Source organism: Aythya ferina (assembly GCF_964211825.1).
Source record: "Aythya ferina genome assembly, chromosome: 3".
NCBI lineage: Eukaryota > Metazoa > Chordata > Aves > Anseriformes > Anatidae > Aythya > Aythya ferina.
In genome coordinates this window covers 97995831-98014298 of record NC_140298.1, presented here as the reverse complement: position 1 = coordinate 98014298, position 18468 = coordinate 97995831, and the positions used below count along the sequence as shown (strand labels likewise).

Here is an 18468-nt window from a genome sequence, read left to right as displayed (position 1 = left end):
GACCCTCCCCTGTCCCAGCTCCATGCCGTTCCCTCGGGTCCTGTCATTGTCCCCAGAGAGCAGAGCTCAGCGCCTGCCCCTCCGCTCCCCTCGTGAGGGAGCTGCAGGCCGCCATGAGGCCTCCCCTCAGCCTGCTCTGCTCTGGGCTGAACAAACCAAGGAACCTCAACTGCTCCTCATAAGTCTTGCCCTCTAGACTCTTCACCATCTTTGTTGCCCTTCTTTTGACACTCTCTAATAGTTTTATGTCCTTTCTATACTGTGGTGCCCCAAACTGCACATAGTACTCAAGGTGAGTCCACACCAACACAGAACAGAGCAGGACAGTCACTTCCCTCAACTGGCTGGCAGTACTGTGCCTGATGCACCCCAGGGTATGGAGGTCTTTCTGGCTGCCAGGACACGGTGATGGCTCATATTCAACTTGCCATCAACCAGAATCCCTAGATCCCTTTCCATGGGGCTGCTCTTGAGCCTCTCATCACCCATTATGTATAGCCAGAGTTGCCTGTGTCCAGGTGCAGAAGCTGGCACTTGTGCCTATTAAATTTCATATGGTTGGTGATTGCCCAACCCTCTGATTTGTCAAGATCTTTAAGCAAGGCCTCTCCATCCTCAAAGGAGTCAACAGCTCCTCCTAATTTAGTGTCATCTGCAAACTTTGTGAGCATTTGGCTGTTGTGTCCAGATCATTTTTGAAAACATTAAAGAGAACTGACCCTTAAATGGAACCCTGTAGGATCACACTAGTGACTGGCTTCAAGCCTGGTGTAACCAAACTTACTACAACTCTTTGAGCCTGACCTGTCAGCCAATTGTTTACCCATCACATTATGTTTTTGTCTAGCTGTAAGCTCAGCATTTTGTCCAGAAGGATACTGTGAGAGACAGTACTGAAAGCTTTGCTGAAATACAAAAAGATTACCTCTGCTGGCTTCCCTTGGTCAACTAGATGGGTAAAACTATTTTTACAAAGGGCTGTCTGCAATAAAACATTTACATGCATTATGATATATCATGAAATCTAGTCATAAGATCTGTTTCTGGCTTCAGAAAATGTTGTTCATGGGTAACTTCCGTTGAATCAATTGCATGATCACAGAATGGTTTGGATTGGAAGGGACCTTAAAGATCACCTAGATCCGACCCCCCTGCCATGGGTTGGGCACCTGCCACTAGATCAGGGTGCTCAAAGCTATGTTATGTGATTAAAAAAAAATAAAAAATGAGTGGAGATTGAGGAAAGCGATGAATATAAATGTACCTGTCAGAGGTGCTTACCTTGCATTCTGCAGTGTTGTTATTAGAAGAGTCAAAAAGTAATGTAACAATGCTCTCTAAATCTGAACTACTGCCTAACAGCTGGAGAGAAACTTCTCTATTCATTTTTTTTAAAATTAACATTTAAAGAATAGCATAAACAAATTCAAAAATAAATAAATAATTCCCATTATTTTTAAGCAGCCAATTTCTCAGTGGAAAGTACTAATTTATGGATTTTATTTGTACTGGTAAGTAATAAAATTAAAAAGGGCCTCTAAGTAAAATATCAGAAGTTAGGCTTTGTGAAAGCTTGAAGTTCTATTCTTCATCTGTGGTCTTCATCTATTCATTGAATTTAGATGAAGAAATTGAACTATATAACCCAAATACATTCAAAACATAATCATCTTAAATTTGTAATTTAGATTTGCATGCAAAATGACCAAGATATAACTTTTAATTATAACACAGAGAAAACTGAAGTATGCTTTCATATGGAGTAACAAGGTACTTTTGCATTTTATCTGCAAATATAATATGTACTGTGAATATTAATGAAGATATTTACTTACATATCCTTCAGGTAGGGATTTGTATACAAGGAACAATTTACCATTTATTTAATCACAGAAGTTTTGTTTATCAGACTAGCTCTCTGTATTTGATATAGCTAGTGCAATATTAAAAGGCTCTGTTTAACTTTATAGACAGTTTACTGACAAGACAAAAAAAAAGAAACAAAAAATCTTTACTTCTTGTAAACGATTAAAGATGTTCACTACAACTTTATTTAATGTGTTATACTTTCATGTGTTATACAAACATGTAAAGAGGTGTCAGCCTTCTTGGAGCCACGTAGAAGTCATAACTGTGAAATCACCAGATCAAGGAAAAAATTCAGGCACTAGATCCTGAAAGTCTGGCATTACTACTTTCTTCAGAAGGAGCATTTTAATCTTTCTAACAAGAAGCATCAGTATTTTGAAGGTCAGGGGTACAAAATAGCTAATACTTCTAAATATTATCTTCTTCTACTACTACTAAATTCAGAAATGTCTGAATCAAAAAGATACTTTCTTGGGTATGGTGATTGTGTGATGATACAGTTCTCAGTCCTTGGGGAAGCAAGAAGGGCAGTCAGTAGAACTGCTACTCTGGGTTTCTGTAGAGCTACTTCTGGTCTATTTAGGGACCTGGTTGATGGGATCTCTTGGTAGGCAGTTCTAGAAGATAAATCCAGGACAGCTGGATGTTCTTCAAGAATGAAATCTTGAAGGCACGGGAGCAGGCCATCCCTATGTACTGAAAGACAAGCTAACAGGGAAGATGAACAGCTTGGCTGAACAGAGAACTTCTGGAATTCAGGAATAAAAACAGAGTTTACGACCTTTGGAACAAGGGGCAGGCAGCTCAGGTGGACTACAGCAATGTGAGGTTATGCAGGGAGGAAATTAGAAGGGCCAAAGCCCAGATAGAGTTTAACTTCACCACTGCAGTAAAAAACAGTAAAAAAAAAAATGTTTTTTGAGTGCATAAACAAGAAAAGGAGGACTAAGGAGAATCTGCATCCGTTATTGGATCTGAGGGGAATCATAGTGACAAGATAAGAGGAAAAACCCAAGATACTTAATGACTTTTTTGTCTCAGTCTTTATTACTTCAACTAATTCTTCTCAGGGTATCCAACTTGCTGAGCTAGAAGACAGAGGCATGGAGCAGAATGAAGCCTTTAAAATCCAAAGGGAAATAGTTAGCAACCTACTACACCGCTTGAATATCCATCTAAGTTATGGTGAAGTTACTCTATCTGTAGTTAGAACTTTGGTTCAAAAGCTGAGAATCTTTCCATACCAATGATGATGTATTTTCAAAAAAAAAAAAAAAAAGTAACAGGAAAAATTAATAGATCTTATGCAGAAGATTATATTTATCTTGTTTTTCTTACAGAGCCATTTTGAAGCTCATCAAGAGGAAGGCATGGTAATCTCTCACATGGCTGTTGCTGGAGTGGGAGTCTGGATTGCCTTCACATCTGGATCTACGCTTCGGCTGTTCCACACGGAGACACTGAAACACCTCCAGGATATTAACATTGCCACGCCTGTTCACAACATGTTGCCAGGTAGTTGAATCACACCATATGATAAAACATTTTTGTTTTGTCTCTGTCAGTGTTATTTTCCAGAGTGTTATAGATAAGGCCAGAATCAGAACATCAGTCTCAGGCTTTGATAACTGTCTTGTGACTATTTACTTTAGTCAATCGCAGTCTGTTGCCTTCCCAAAAGAATCATGTGTGCATTGAGCTTGTTGAGTAGCAATTTTCCTCCTTAAAGGCTATAAATTATATAGATAAGCAGGCAGAGTATTCTGTTTTGTCCTTTCTTTTTTTTTTTTTTGTGACTACAAAACATGAGGGCAGTGCAGTCTACCAAGAAAATGTGTTTGCTTTGCAAAATTTAGTATTTGCTTCTGGAACTTGATATCAAAGTACACGATGGAGTCAATTAGCCTAGGATCCAAACCACCAAGGCAATTACTTAATTTTAGTTACATCAGTATTCCCAGTGAAGTCAGCTGAACCACTCACATTCTTCCATTTAAGAGTTTGTTCCATGTTTTGCTGTTTGGAGCTGTAGTTTGCTGAATTAAAAGGTTAGTGTTATAGGCAAAAGTGGAACCTGTTGGTGTTGGGTTGACATTTAGCAGATCTTTAAGTGTTCTAAGACAGAAGCTTTTTAATCATCCCAAAATCATCATTGTCATAGGCAGTTGCATTGGCCTGTATCGAATTTGCACTGGCCTGTATCGAAGTGAGTGGCTCTCTAATAACTAGGGAAGTACTTACGTGAGATAAACCTGTTTCTGGCACTTTTATTTCAATTGCCATGCACACGTGTTATTACAGACTGATGTAGGCTAATATGAATATGGACTGTGTAGTGCTGGAGGGCAAATGCTTTGGGATGTCTTTTGGCTTACTCTGTACTAAGCAGATGCACATCATGTAGGGGATGTTAGAATGTTAGGAGAAGACAGAGACAGAAGAATGATACTGGCATGGCTGACCATGAGTTGTCCGTGAGGGGACAAACATTCCTTCTGTATGTCCCTGTTTATAGACTGTAATGGACTAACCTACTGCAATTTGTATTGGAATGTGTGTGCCAGCTTCATTGCTTTGCTTTTAGTAGACGTCAGTTCTTCCAGCACTGACATTATATTTATATTCTTAGGAGAATGAGGTATAAATCTTGCATCAAAATGTTTTAGTTCTTCAGTCTTAGTCTTACCATGTTTTCTTTAAGAGCATGTTAGCTTTGCAATAAAGCTGTGTTTTAAATTGTGTCCATTTACAGTGTTCTAGCCTGGGTGTTTTTCACATGTGTTGTTTGACTGTAGCACCAACAATGAACAACAGCAAATGTCCTGCCTTTAAATAGTTTTAAATAGGTTGCATAATTTAATTCATCAGCCTTATGCAAAGAAATCAAGATTAGATTTTTAAAAAGATAACTTCCAAGATGTTCTCTTGTTTATAGGGGGGATAAAAAGGAAGTAGGGCCTCCCTTACACATCTTTTCTGCATATAAAAATCTTCAAACAAATTTAGCTTTAATGTTCATTGCCATGGTAATAAAACTGCTGATGTAACATGATTTTTTTTCTTTTTCTGTAAAAGAGTTTTAGCTAATTATATCTCCTTGGTGTCATTCTTACTCATTTTAGATTCTTGGTGTTTTTTCTTTTCCTTTTCTGTCTCTTCACAAAATGTGCTTCGGTGAATGGAAATGGAAATTTATTTCAGGAGTAGAACATTATTACAGCAAGTGTTCCAAGGGAAGACTCCATTCTATAAATGAAATGAATTTCAATTATTTAGCAGCAGCTCTTGGGCCTTTTTATATGATACCAATAATACTGCAACAACAAAGGCTAAAAGATGGAGGAGTAGGAGGTTTACATAATAAACAGCAGTAAAAACTTTTGGAACAAGAAGAAGACAAAGAATAAATCAAACTCTGTATAGTATATGCTGAGATTAAAAAAGAAGAAAAAAACTGAAACAGGAGGAGGAGTGAAGCTGCTTCGTAGTTAGAATTGTGCATTGTGCCTTTTCTGAGAATTTTTAGGGACTGAAAAGTTAGGAACTAACGTTTGGAAGGGTAAGTGTGCTACAGGACATCATTTAGTTTTAAAAGAAACAACTCTTAGTTTTCTGTAATCCAACAGGAGTTCTTTAATATGCAAAAAGAACAGATGAATAAAAATTCAATTTGTATTAAAATGAGACAGAAGAAATTGATGTAAAAATATTTCTAAGGTTCTTAAGAAAAAAGGAGAGTGCAAGATCGTGAAATAACTTCCAAGAACCTGGCCTACATTTGCCAAGTTTGTAGTAGGAGCAATGATATGTAATATTTGCCTAATAGGCTACCTGAAGAAGTTATCTGCATCTTCATTTAAAGCAATGTAAATGAGAGGAGCATAACTACGTTAACTTAATGAAATTATAATTTTTCTGTTATTACACAGTAAAAGTAAAAGAAAAATTTACCGTCACTGTTTTAAGAATGGTCACTGTGAATTACAAGGCTATTTTTAAAGGATAGCTGTAGCAGTCAATTAAGACAGAGGAGTAGGAGGTTCTCGTAACCTCAGTATGCAGTTCTCATAACAGTAGATTTCCCCATTTTGGGGAGAAGACAGCTTTAAACATGACTGCTTTCTCTCCTTGTTTTAAAGGACGTGCCTCTTTTACTTTGAAAAAGATAACTCAGCAGCCAACTGGGTAGGACAGAATAATGAAGTGTATGTGAAATGTAACAGGAAATTATTGTCATTACAATTCGGCCAAGTTGAGTAATGTAGAAAAGCAAACAGACACACACAACATGAACCAAAAGTAATTTTTTTTTCTAAATCAACTGTTTTATCATGGTTCATTTGTGGGGATTTCTTACACCTTTTGTTTACAAAGGTCTGGTTAAGGAAAGACAGCTTGACTGGGAAAATGCTCCCAAGTCAATAGATCAGATTATGATAATGTTCATGTCATACATGTCAGCTAAATGGCTTAAAAAAGACCACAGTGAATCTGCTGAGACATCTGAGCAGGTATTAAACAACTACTGTATCCCAGAACATCCTCTATCAACCATGTCCATAGTAGTCCATATACACCAAGGGATATAAGTAACAACCCTGGTATGAGCTCAAGACAGTGCCTTTCTGGAGTTATAGGAAGCTTGCATGTAGGAACACAGGACTGAAAAGTAAATCTGGGTTGCTGAGGCAGCTATGTTTACTACATAATGCTCCACAGACCCTTTACTTCATACATCATCAAAAATACAAGCCATAAAATACTTCCTAATAGTATGTAACAAGCTTATGTTCTATTAAAACAGCAGCAACAACAACAACAAAAACACACCAGAAAGCACAAATTCATTGTGAAAAACAAACAAACAAAAAACCACAAGATAATTGTTGAGTTGGAGAAGATCATCATCATTATAGGTCACACAACAGTACAGTACAGTGAGGTTGATTTTAAGTGGCACAAGCTGTCTGTTAGCTGGAGAGGAGACATGCTGAGTAAAAGAAACAAATCTATTAACATTTGAAGTCAAATAGAAACACCTTGCTAATGAAATCTGCTTCATCTAGTAGAGCAAGTTTATGCTTAGTATTTATGATCAGTGGTTGAAATCTCAGCAAAGGCAACTTTTCACCCACCTTCCTCACTGTTCACATAGCCTGGTTATTAAATCAATCAATCAATTGTACAGAACATGGGTATGCAGTCCATTTGTTATTAGTAGTCTTGTTTTTCACCCTTGTATAAAATATTTCATTATTCAAAAGTGTCCTCCAGCATGTCTTTTAAAGAGATGGCTGTGACCTTGATAGATGTAATTTCATTGCTCATGGGGATGATGAAGGGTTACCTGTTTAACAAAGAGGTGAATTCTGTTGATGTTGCTGTGTTCTGTATATATCCATATATCCTCTCATGACACATGTTTGTTTCCTGGAAACAGATGGAAAGGGCAAAGAGAAAAATATATCATTTCCTCTCTGCAGAAAACTATACTTTGAGGCTTATAGCTTTATTTTGACCCCATCCCGCCAGGTGCCACACCATAAAACGTGGTTGCTTTATGATTTTACTGCTGAGAAATGTTTAAATGATGGGTGAAAATTTGAGGTCAGCCCATTAGATTTGTGCAGTGTGCTTTTTAGACAATTTTTTTATATAACAGGAAGAGCAAGTTCATGTAAGAGGATAATGCACCATTATGTCCTTGCAAATACCTAGAGCTGAATTCAGATCTCTGTGGAAACCCATGAGGATTTATGTGGTTGTTGAGACTGGGTCAGAAGTTGAGACCTGAGAAAGATTGAACACAGAGCAGAAACATAATAAAACTATTTGTCTGTGTGTTAACTTAATTGTTGGCTTCAGCTCTTGGTAAAGTCAAGATCTTGGTAAGATTATTTCATGAGTTTAACAATTGCATCATTGCACTGGGACGGAGTGAAATAAAAGTTTTCATATAAAGATAACAATACTTGGTTTTGGCATTGCTGTTTATGATTTTCCCGTGTTAACCTGTTGATTTCTGTGCTTACTGCTTAAAAGTTCCTGGAGAATTGGTTTTATATTTTTTTCTCTCAATTTGAAATCTATCAAAGTAAGTCACAAAATAACATTGAAAGATATGAGTTAATCCTTGGGTAACAGTTAAAGTGGTATTTAAAATTAATATCTATTTTAATAGTTTGTTTATATATATATATATATATTTTTTTTTTTTTTGCTGCTATTATGTGCTATTTCAAAGGATTTTTTCAGATGCAGATGTTTCCTGCTCTTCCCAGATTTCAAAGCACATGTTACTCCTTTTGACCTCACTAGAGATGTTTCATGCTTGAGGCTGTGCTCGGTGTTTAAGATTCCAGGTTGCTGGCTGTAATTTGCTCTTTTCACCTATGGAAACAGTAATGCACATTACCGGTTCTCACTGGTAACAATTACTCATTGGAAGTTGCTTCAGGGCTGGTGTATAAAATCATGCATATTGTTTTATATTTTAAACAGTCAAAAAAGCATTAAAGATCGATTGTTAAAAATGTGAGCATCTTGCTTCTGCAAGGGGTCTGACAGGCAAAAGCACACCTGGTGATTTTTACAATTTAAAAATAAAATATAATTGTACTTAATTATTTCTGTCTGTACTTTGTAAAACAAGCTGTAGGCAAAATGCAGTGAGGTTAAGCTAACCTGCAGTTACCTTGCAGTTGCTGTGACACAGGTTGTGGGAGATCTTTGAATATTATATGTAACTTGAGCAGGTTTGAGCTTTAGAGCTTTTGAGCTTTTTTTTTTACAAAACTCGAGGCTTGATTTTTGACAAATCCAATATATGGAGGGTATTTTTTGACCTGTTATAAAGGTAAATGCAAAATTTACATTAGCAAATGATTGAGGACAGCCGAATGGTTATCACCTCTTACATGGACAGCTTTGAAAACAGCACAAGCAGTCTTTTGTTTTTATTGTGGGTCTTTCAGTGTTTTTCTCTCACTCTCAGGGCTGCCATCTGTGTCATCACTCTAGGCTTTGAAGTGGTTTTCGATACTGTGTGGTTGCCTTACTGCCCCTCACCCTCTGACTTGAGAGGTAGAAATCTGTCTCCCCATAGGGCTCTCCATCGAACCAGTGGTGAAGGAATGTTTCTATGTACTTTGTTTTGGAAACTAAATTAATCTCATTCATTAAAAAAAAGGGGGCTTCAAAAGGCTTGTAATTTGTCTATAGACATAACCCGTTTATGCTTACCTACCTGAAGAGGGATGATGCCATCATACCGCATAAATACCTACAGTTTATGGAAAAATACAGGTGTCTCTGCTCTAGTCTGTTATCAGTAAGCAAAAATTACATTAATCTCCCTTACACTGAATCTGGTTTGCCTGTGATGTTACTTGCTGAGGGATCTCCCTGTCCTCACCTCAACCCACGAGCTTTTTTCATCGTATTTTCTTCCCCTGTTCCTTTGAGGATGGAGAGAGAGAGAGTGGTGTGGTGGAGCTGAGCTACTTACCGGTGGGAAGCTGGTCTCTGAAAACCTGCATGAGTAGATGGAGCCTCTTCAACTTCTTCATGCTTGCTACACCTGCCGAGGGTGACCTAATTGCCTGTAGGGTATTTTAGAATGTGTTTTCTAAGCCGAGGTTCCAGATCTGGCCCTGCAGCTGACGCGTGCCTTTGACAACACACCATTGCTGGATAAATATTTTGGTTTTGTAAAGTTCTGTCAGGAAAGACTTGGACTGTGGTCCACCTGCTGCTTTCCAGATGAGTGTTTTAACCTTTGGGCTGCAGTCAAGCTGCTTTTCCCTGCTTTCCTACCAGGTCTGTAATTCGTATGTTCTTGGCTGTAAATTGGGTCAGCTTCAAGGGAAGAGATGGAAAATGCATCAATTTGTGATACACCATAATTAAGGTACTTTTCCAAAGTGTGGAACATGTAGGTTCATCACAGTTATATCAGATGTAGTATCCAAGTTCCTTGCTTACTGATGAAGGTGATTAACAACTTGAGAGCTATCATAGAGATGGGAATGACTGCTTCCCTAGCATGTAAAGTTAATTGTAAATCCAAAAATGTGTAAGCTTTGAACCTTGATGACTTTAGCAGAGTTTGAATACTCCTCAGAGTAAACTTGGGTCATGCCAGAAGTTTGGGCTGGCAGTATTTCCATTTATGTAACTTGTCAAGATCATTTTGAAAATCCATCTACACTGAATCAAACATATTTAGTACTCACTATAAGCAAGAAATGACCTTGTTTTCATAAGAAAAAAATCAATCCACAAGGACTTGTCCAGCCAAATTTTCATAATCTTCAAGGATGGAGGTTCCACAGCCTTTTTGAGTGGCCTGTTCTAGTGTTCGGCCATCTTCATGGTGAAGGAGCTTCTCCCTACATTTAATATCAATATTCCATGTCCCAGATTTGGTCCGTGGTGTCTTTTCCTGTCAGTGTGCACATCTAAATGTCTGACTCTGTCTTCTGTGTACTGTCCCATTAGACAGGTGTTGTTTTTAATCCCTTCATGCTCATTATTTGCTTCAGTTTCCTTATCATCTTGGTGGCTTTCTGTTGGACTTACGCCAGTATGCCCATGTCACTCTTGTATGGGGGAACCCAAATGTGGATAGAGTACTTCTGATAATATTTCACAAAATAAAAGCTAGGAGAAAAAAGTAATTGTGAACAGGTTTGAGTCTCAAGTATGGCGTGTTGTAGTAGTAATACATTATTGAACATTGGGAAGTGGAATGCCTTTCAGTTTTTGTTTGTTTTGGTTTTGTTTGTTTATTTGTTTGTTTTGTTCTAATTGAGAATACACACAGTATATTTTCAAAACCATACTTGGGCCCCTCACTACAAGAAGGGCATCAAGGCCTTGGAGCATGTCCAGAGCAGGGCTGTGAAGCTGGTGAAGGGCCTGGAACACAAGTCCTGTGAGGAGCGGCTGGGGGAGCTGGGGTTGTTTAGTCTGGGGAAGAGGAGGCTCAGGGGAGGCTCATTGCTCTCTACAACTGCCTGAAAGGAAGGTGTGGGGAGCTGGGAGTCGGCCTCTTCTCACAGATGATAGTACTACAGAGTCCTACGGTGATAGGAGTAGAGGGAATGTCCTCAAGTTGCGCCAGGGGAGGTTCAGGTTGGAAATGAGGAGACATTTCTTCTCAGAAAGAGCAGTCAGACATTGGAACAGGTTGCCCAGGGAGGTGGTGGAGTCACCGTCCCTGGGGGTGTTCAAAGAAAGGTTGGACGTGGTGCTTAGGGACATGGGTTAGTGGGTGACATTGGTAGTAGGGTGATGGTTGGACCAGATGATCTTGAAAGTCCTTTCCAACCCTAATGATTCTGTGATTCTGTCTACTTTTAGATACTGTGCTTTAGAGATTTAGGACAGACTATATAAGAAGTTCAATTGTATTTAAATTGCCACGTAGCAACAAAAGTTTAATACCTCAACCCAGCAAAATGTGTGCCTTTTTGATGAGTGCTTTGCTGAATGAGACTGTACAGCTGATTGTGTGTTTGAGGTTACTTTGATCTAGGCAAAGATCATCACCCTGAAATAATGCAGTGCTTCCTACACCTCACAGGGCAGCAGCGTGTTTCTGTGACCAGCCTTCTGGTGTGCCATGGGTTATTACTCGTTGGAACAAATCTGGGTATAATAGTAGCATTGCCAGTGCCACGCCTGCAGGGGATTCCCAAAGTAACTGGTGAGTGAAATTTCTCAAATGGATTGAGTAGAATAGTGTTATACTGAACGTTTATTTTTTCTTTTTATTTTTTTTTTCTGTCAGTAGTTCAAATTACATGTATTGTTCAAATACTTATCAGAGCTTTGTGATGAAATTGTATTTGTCACTCTTCCTCAGCTTCACCATATATACAGATATTCTAGATTTCTCTCAGTTGTTTGAGTCAGGACAACTGTTTTTATTTAGGGAATACGAATGTGATAGGCATTAATCCTGTCAGAGTACAGTAAAAATACAAGAAGAAGAAGAGAGTGCATGCAAACAATCTTTCTTCCAGATTTGGGGAAAGCATTAAGTTTAGAGACATAGGTACTGAAAATGTAGTATGTTGTTCGATTATTCGGTAAATTGGTTTTGTACCCTTTTATTCCAAAACTGGAGACTTGGTATATGTGAGAACATTTTGGTTTTTGGACAATGATCAGTATTTTTGCATTGAGAGATGCTTTCGTGAGTTAGTTTCACATTGCCCTGTTTGAAATATATCTGAATGCTGCTGTATCACTTTGCAAGTATTTAAGCTGCTAGCAGAACCAACATTTGTTTAAGTATGTTGTATTCCAATTAAACACCCCTTTGCCATTCTGCATTTTGGTTTCAGAATTCTGCCAGAGCTGCTGAGCTGTGGAGGGAAGCTGGCAGATTTTATGAAGCAAGCTATTTGTAACTTCCTTCAGAGGAAGAAAAAAAAAAAAAAAAAAAAGCTTATGTAACTTTTCAAAATGAAAACGTAATCCTCTGTGTTCAGCAAGATACGCAGCAATAATCCAGTATGACAACAGATGAATGTTTCTTAAAAGATAGGGAAGCAATATTAGAAATATAAAGAAAAAAAAAAAAAAGCATAGTTGTCAAGTCAAAAAAGCATCTCATTTTATTCTCTCATTTTCTCTTTTGATGTGTTTTATGTCATCTGCATATTCTTGCATTTATTTTGGGTCAAGACTTGTCAGATTTCACAGGTCCAGGCATTACATTTTTGCAGTCTTCGGATACAGTATTTGGAATTTGAACCAAAAATGTCTGACTTTTTCCAGTTGTGCTTCCAGTAGTGATAATTCATCTTAATATCATTGCACTTGCTGTAAAAGCAGATTTTTACATTTTTTAGTTTACATTTTTTTAGTACTTTGTAAAAGCAAAGTACTAGGGAGTTAGGGATGGACAGAGTGATCTGTAGAGTTGTTTTTTACCTTGATGGCCTAATTCTTTTTTATATTTTAGCTGATTTTGTATAATGTGTGTGTATATATATATGTATAAACCGTAAAAGCCACATACACTGATGTTGGTTGAGCTTCTGAATTTAACACTATGCAATTTCTTTTTCATACATTCTAATGATTTGCACAGTGTAAATTCTCTTTGTACTACCAGCATCCCACTGTTTAAATACCTTAAAAAAATAATTGAAATTGTTCAGCCATTTCCTTATGAATCTGCCATGGTAACTAGAAAAGCATTCAGAGGGATGAGCTTTAGTTCCTGCTTTATAGCGTGGAGAGCTCTGTTACAACAAAACAGATGTTCGTATGCTATTCTAGAAAGGTACAGAGTTGCAGTAGATTAATTGAAAACCACATATTTTCTTTGTGGATTACTGGAGAAAACTCACAATGTTATATTTGTGTCAATGCCAAAAAAAAAAAAAGAAAAAAAAAAGAAGTTAGTAGAAAGTTTCTGTACTCGCAATGTTGTGAACGCAGCACAAGTCAATTTGAATTCATACTGTCACATTTCAGCTGGTTTATTAACACAGTCCTAAAACACCCTTATAGCACAACAGATGATTTTTTCTTTCTACATTTTTTCTGTAAATTGTGTACATACAAGGCAACAGACAAGCTACAGACAGACTGGAAGCATATAATAGAATTTTAAGAGTTATGCATTCCTGAGCAAATTTAATGAACTACTTACAGCAGAGTGCTATGTGTTCTATTAATTTATTTATATTTAATCCTTTAATTGTCTTTTTCTTTTGGCTCCAGGAAGAGGAATGGTGTCATATCATGCACACAATGGGCCAGTCAAGTTTCTTGTAATGGCTACGTCTATAAACAAGAAAAACAAAAACAAGTTGAGGAACAGCCTGCCTCCTGGCTCAGAATCTAAAGACGACGACCAAAAGAATGTTCTGCACAATGACAGACCAGGCTCTTCCCTGAGTAACAACCCTGATACTTCAGTTTGGCTGGGAGGTTCAGCAGGATCCATTGCACAAAAAAGTGACTTGTCTTCATCTTCAGGATCCCTTACTTTGTCTCATGGATCAAGTTCCCTAGAGCATAGACCAGAGGACAGTAACATTTATGAGCTTTTGAAGGATCAAAATTTCTCACTTAAAAGTAAAAGACAGAAATCCAAGAAAATGAAAGCAATTTCAGTGTTAGTCATTTCTGGTGGCCAAGGACACAGAAGAGTGAACAAGAAGACCAAGCAGCAACGACAAGATGAATTAGTATCTTCAGTGATGGTCTGGCAGATCCCACTATTAAATATCTGAGCGAACAAAATCTAAAATACTTCCTACTATGAAACAAAGTCTGGTATTTTTTACAGCAAATGCCAGCCTAGGACCCAAACCAATAGACCTTATATACATGAGAGCAGTTTCAGTAGGGCTGGATCACAGATACAAGGCAGAGTCTTCACATATTTAGAACATCCTACAGTGTTAAAGAGTATTGGAAAAAAATTAGCTGTTGATTCTGTCTTTGATACTTAGAACCGAAAGGATTTGTTAGACAATTTTAAAGACTTTAGAACCCTTATTTATATTTGCATTTATAAATATCATTATGTTCTATAGCACTTAGGGAAGGCAAGGAACATGTACTCTGTCGCATGCCGTATTCGGTTATGTAAATCAGTGGTTGTTCCCTTTTCCAAAGTGACATATTGCATGGACTGTAGATTTTAACAAAATAGCAAATATTTTTAAACAATAAATATTCTAATGCAAGCTAATATTAATTTGGTAACTACCATCATAGTTTTTAACATTATTCCATATGCCAGAGTTTGGTCTGAACAAAAGCAGTTATTGTAATTGACACTTGTTTATTTCAACATAAAAAAATAGATATTTTTTATTTCTAATGCTCAGTATTATTAAAAAAAAAGTTGCAGTATAAAAAGTGCATTAATTTTCTCAGTAGGTGCACTGTGTCTGTCACATAGAGAAAGTTCTAAGGATGTTATGGCATAGGGCAAATAGAAAATACAGATGTAGAACAGCTGTGCATTGTAGTGCTGGTAACACATTCCCTCCTGGCAGCTTGGTATCAAAGCTAGACATGTACTGTGCCGTTTTTAATTAGGTGTGCCTAACGAGTATATAAATAATGAGAAACACACTAACATTGCAGTACGTATAGGAAGCGCACGTAATCATTGTGGGCATTTGCCCTGCATCTGTTGATTTTTGCTACATCCTCAGGCAAACACCTATCAAATAGTGTCACTGCACAACTGCAGACAGCTGAGATATGGTCCTATCTTTTCACCCAGAGATTCAGCCAAACACGGTTTTGTAAGTGGATATTGTGGAAACAGTGTTCACCGTTTCTTTGCGTTCATTCACTCAGTGAGGAAAGGTGTTGCTTTGGTGCTGTTAGAGGGCTGAAATCTAAACAGAGACCTAATTAATCATCTTTTCTTCATGAATCAAAATATTTCCAAAGGGAATGTTGAATTTGGGGATTACTACTGACATTGCTTTTTGCACTAGTCTCTGTGCATGTGAAATACAAGACAAAGCCTTCCGCTCAGAAAGACATTGCAAAAAATGGTGACGAGACACGTCATTCAATCCAAATGCATTTAATGTGTGTTGAGTGAAGGAACTGGGAACATCCTTTTCCCTTGTCAATAGACTGAAAGACACAGAGAAATTAGGACTCTCAAGTTTCATTTGGATATGTTGAGAACTCAAATACTGTCCATTGGTTCAATAAAATATAAATTAAATGTGTCCAAAGCAGAAAGTCTGCCAGATGTTTGCATTGACTAAAGTCAAGTGCAAGTTTTGGCTGCTTCAGCACTCTTCTTATCCCAGTAAGGGGATGGATTTCCCTAAAATTATTATTTCTGTTACTTTTAATACAGACTCCTTGATTCCACCACGTTTTGTTTCAGTCTGCATAGTTTTAATCAGCGTTAGCCATAATTAGTGTTTCCTTGCACGTTATATTTCAACGTAAACAGTACCAGAGACTGGATAAGTTTGTTCAATATAAGATAGTTTTGTTTTGTTTTTGTTTTTCTTAAATAGCAGCAGCATTTTAAGCGTTACTGAAATTTCTTTTGCTATTTTTCACCAAATCTGTATCTCTCTAAATTCTCAGTCTGCTCTAAAGAGCAAACCTGTGTCAAGCTGACTCCGAAGTCAGTGGGTGTGCTGACTCACCAAGCCTGATGGAGCACCGCAGTACGAGACCATCGTGTCTTCCTGCCACGTGACACACAGAGGGAATGCTGCTGCGGAGAACCTTTGCCTGTTGGCTGGCACTAAAATAGACATTTCAAAAATCAGATATGCACGCACATTTCAGAGGTTTGGCCCACATCCTACATCCTGATGAGAATGGGCTTCTTAGCCATAATAACATGGACTTGGATAAGTCATGAAGGAAATCTCTTACGGATTGGATTGTAGGTTTAGGTCCTTCCTTACTGTTTTATGCTTTTACACTGTGTCTTTCACCATCTACATCTCACCACTTCGGCTGGGTGTTGTCAGCATTGGTATGGGCTTAGTGTTGGCATGAGTCCTTGTGCAAAACAATTTAGCGTGCCTCTAAGCCATCAGCCAATAACATTTTCCCCAAGTTTTCCTCCTCTTCCTGACCTAGTGCCTGGTCTTGCCTGGCCTGAGAGATCAAGGCCGGTAGCGTTTTCTACACTCTTCCATAGCTATGGCCCTGGGAGTTGCTCTTTGCCCACTGTGTGGAAGTACTAAATTGTACAGTTTCATGTATGTATATTGAAAAAAACATGTTAAAAGATTCTTCTGTGTATAAAGCATATATAACCTAGCGTCCCTTTGCTACGCTACAGCAAAAAGACTAAAGGTGTGATTCTACGTGCCCCTTGGGTGTGGGCTTCCATGTCCGTGCTTTTGGGACTGGAATCATTATTATGCCCACTCTCTCGTGGTTCGTTATCAGTTCGTTATATGGTGAGCTGAGTCCCCCACACATTCAACTGGAAATCCATGCGTGGCACTGTTACAGAATCTGCTGGCAATGATGCATGAGAGTTTTAAAGTGTTAAATGATGTTCATCCTATCTTCCAGCTGAAATGTTGCTTTCTTCAGATAACAGAACAGTAGAAACAGATCCAAATCTGCTCTTCTGAAAGTCCATCAACGTTTTGCCACTGACCTCAGTAAGACCAGCACCGGGTCCCACATTTACATTACACTGTTTTGAAAACGAACGAATCTGTTTGTCTTACTGAGTGGTATAGAGAAAGAGAAGCTGTATGTCTTTTGTTAGAGACACACACTGTCATGAACTGGATTTTCAGTAATGAACTGAGCACAACGTGCAATGCTTATCTTCTGATACACAGCGTACGTAGCAAGGTATTACCTTACTGTGAAAGCAGAGAGGAACCAAAGTTTATTTTACAGCAGGCAAATAACCTTCATAGCCGTTGCAGACTGCTGCTGGGTAGGTTGGATCTTGCTTTCTGATACTGCTTTTCTAGATTAATAGAAGTTATGGAAAACATTAGGGAAAAAGGGGAGCAAGTGTAACCACTACGATATACTCTGTATATGTTTTCTAACACATAGTAGGGTCTTTTATAACATGAGCCATAAAACGTATGTATTTATGTTCAAAGTATAAACTGAAAAAATGTTTAATAAAAAATGTGATAAAAATTAACTTCACAAGTACATTTCTCGGGTCGTCATTTTAACAGGAAGGCTGGAATCCATGACATGCATTAATGAGAAATATATATATATAAATGAAGTCATGAAAGGGAAAATAGGATATGTAATGAGGACAACAGATATATTTTTGAATTTTTATAGTTTCTAGGTTTTAAGCACCATCGAGTGCAATTTCTGCAAGTGATGCAGACTCTCATAATAAGTTTGACCCCTGTATGAATGGACATGAATAGAACTCAAGCAGTAAAATTTCTTCTGTGCTGCCTAGAGGGAGTATGAGTCAGCATTAGGGCAGTGCATATGGTATAGAAAAATGAGATGCATTAATGCTCCAAGTGAGTATGGCAGAGCAAAAGCATTAAAAGAGGAAATTAATTTTCAGTTGGTAACTGGCAATTCACCCTAATTAATCTGCCCTAAAGGATGCATACAGAATCCCCTGATTGTGTTTAAATTCAGAGGCTTGTATTCATCAGGCTCGGCAATAGCCTTTGTGTACCTGCGCTGTTATAACTAAACAAGAAGAGAGTTATTGAAGTAAAACGAATAGCTATTAAAGCCTGCTTTTTTGTTCTTGTTTTTAATACCACATCTATTTTATTTATTGTTCTGGAAAACACCAACTTTTCATTCCCTCTTCTGAAGATCATTGGTATTTTTGTAAGTTTCCTTGCCACTCCTATTCTTGCATTAGCAAAGATACAAAATGAAATTAAATTCCGTGAGTGCAGGATATTGTAAATTCACACACTTCAGGCTGGATTCTGTCCCAACAGGAATTTACAACTCATTTATGGGTGGGATGAGGGTGTTTAAAAAGTGCATGCTGCCCCTTTGAGACACGTACAAGAATATGGGGGAAGATACGAAGTGTGGTGCAGTGCTTAAACTTCATTGTTCCTCTCTCATGTCCAATTTGATTTTTGAAGTGCATAAAGA

At 37.8% G+C, this 18468-nt stretch overlaps 1 protein-coding gene across 5 annotated transcripts in view; it reads left to right on the top strand.

Moving 5' to 3' along the window:
- Positions 1-18092, top strand: part of ARHGEF10 (Rho guanine nucleotide exchange factor 10) — a 120522-nt gene extending 102430 nt beyond the window's left edge. For all 5 annotated transcript variants that reach the window (XM_084515976.1, XM_084515978.1, XM_084515977.1 and 2 more), the window contains 3 exons: positions 3210-3384; positions 11456-11578; positions 13612-18092. In XM_084515976.1, coding sequence (XP_084372102.1) covers positions 3210-3384; positions 11456-11578; positions 13612-14126 — 813 coding nt within the window. In that variant the 3' untranslated portion in view covers positions 14127-18092. The remainder of the gene's footprint in view (positions 1-3209; positions 3385-11455; positions 11579-13611) is intronic.
- Positions 18093-18468: the final 376 nt, after the last annotated feature.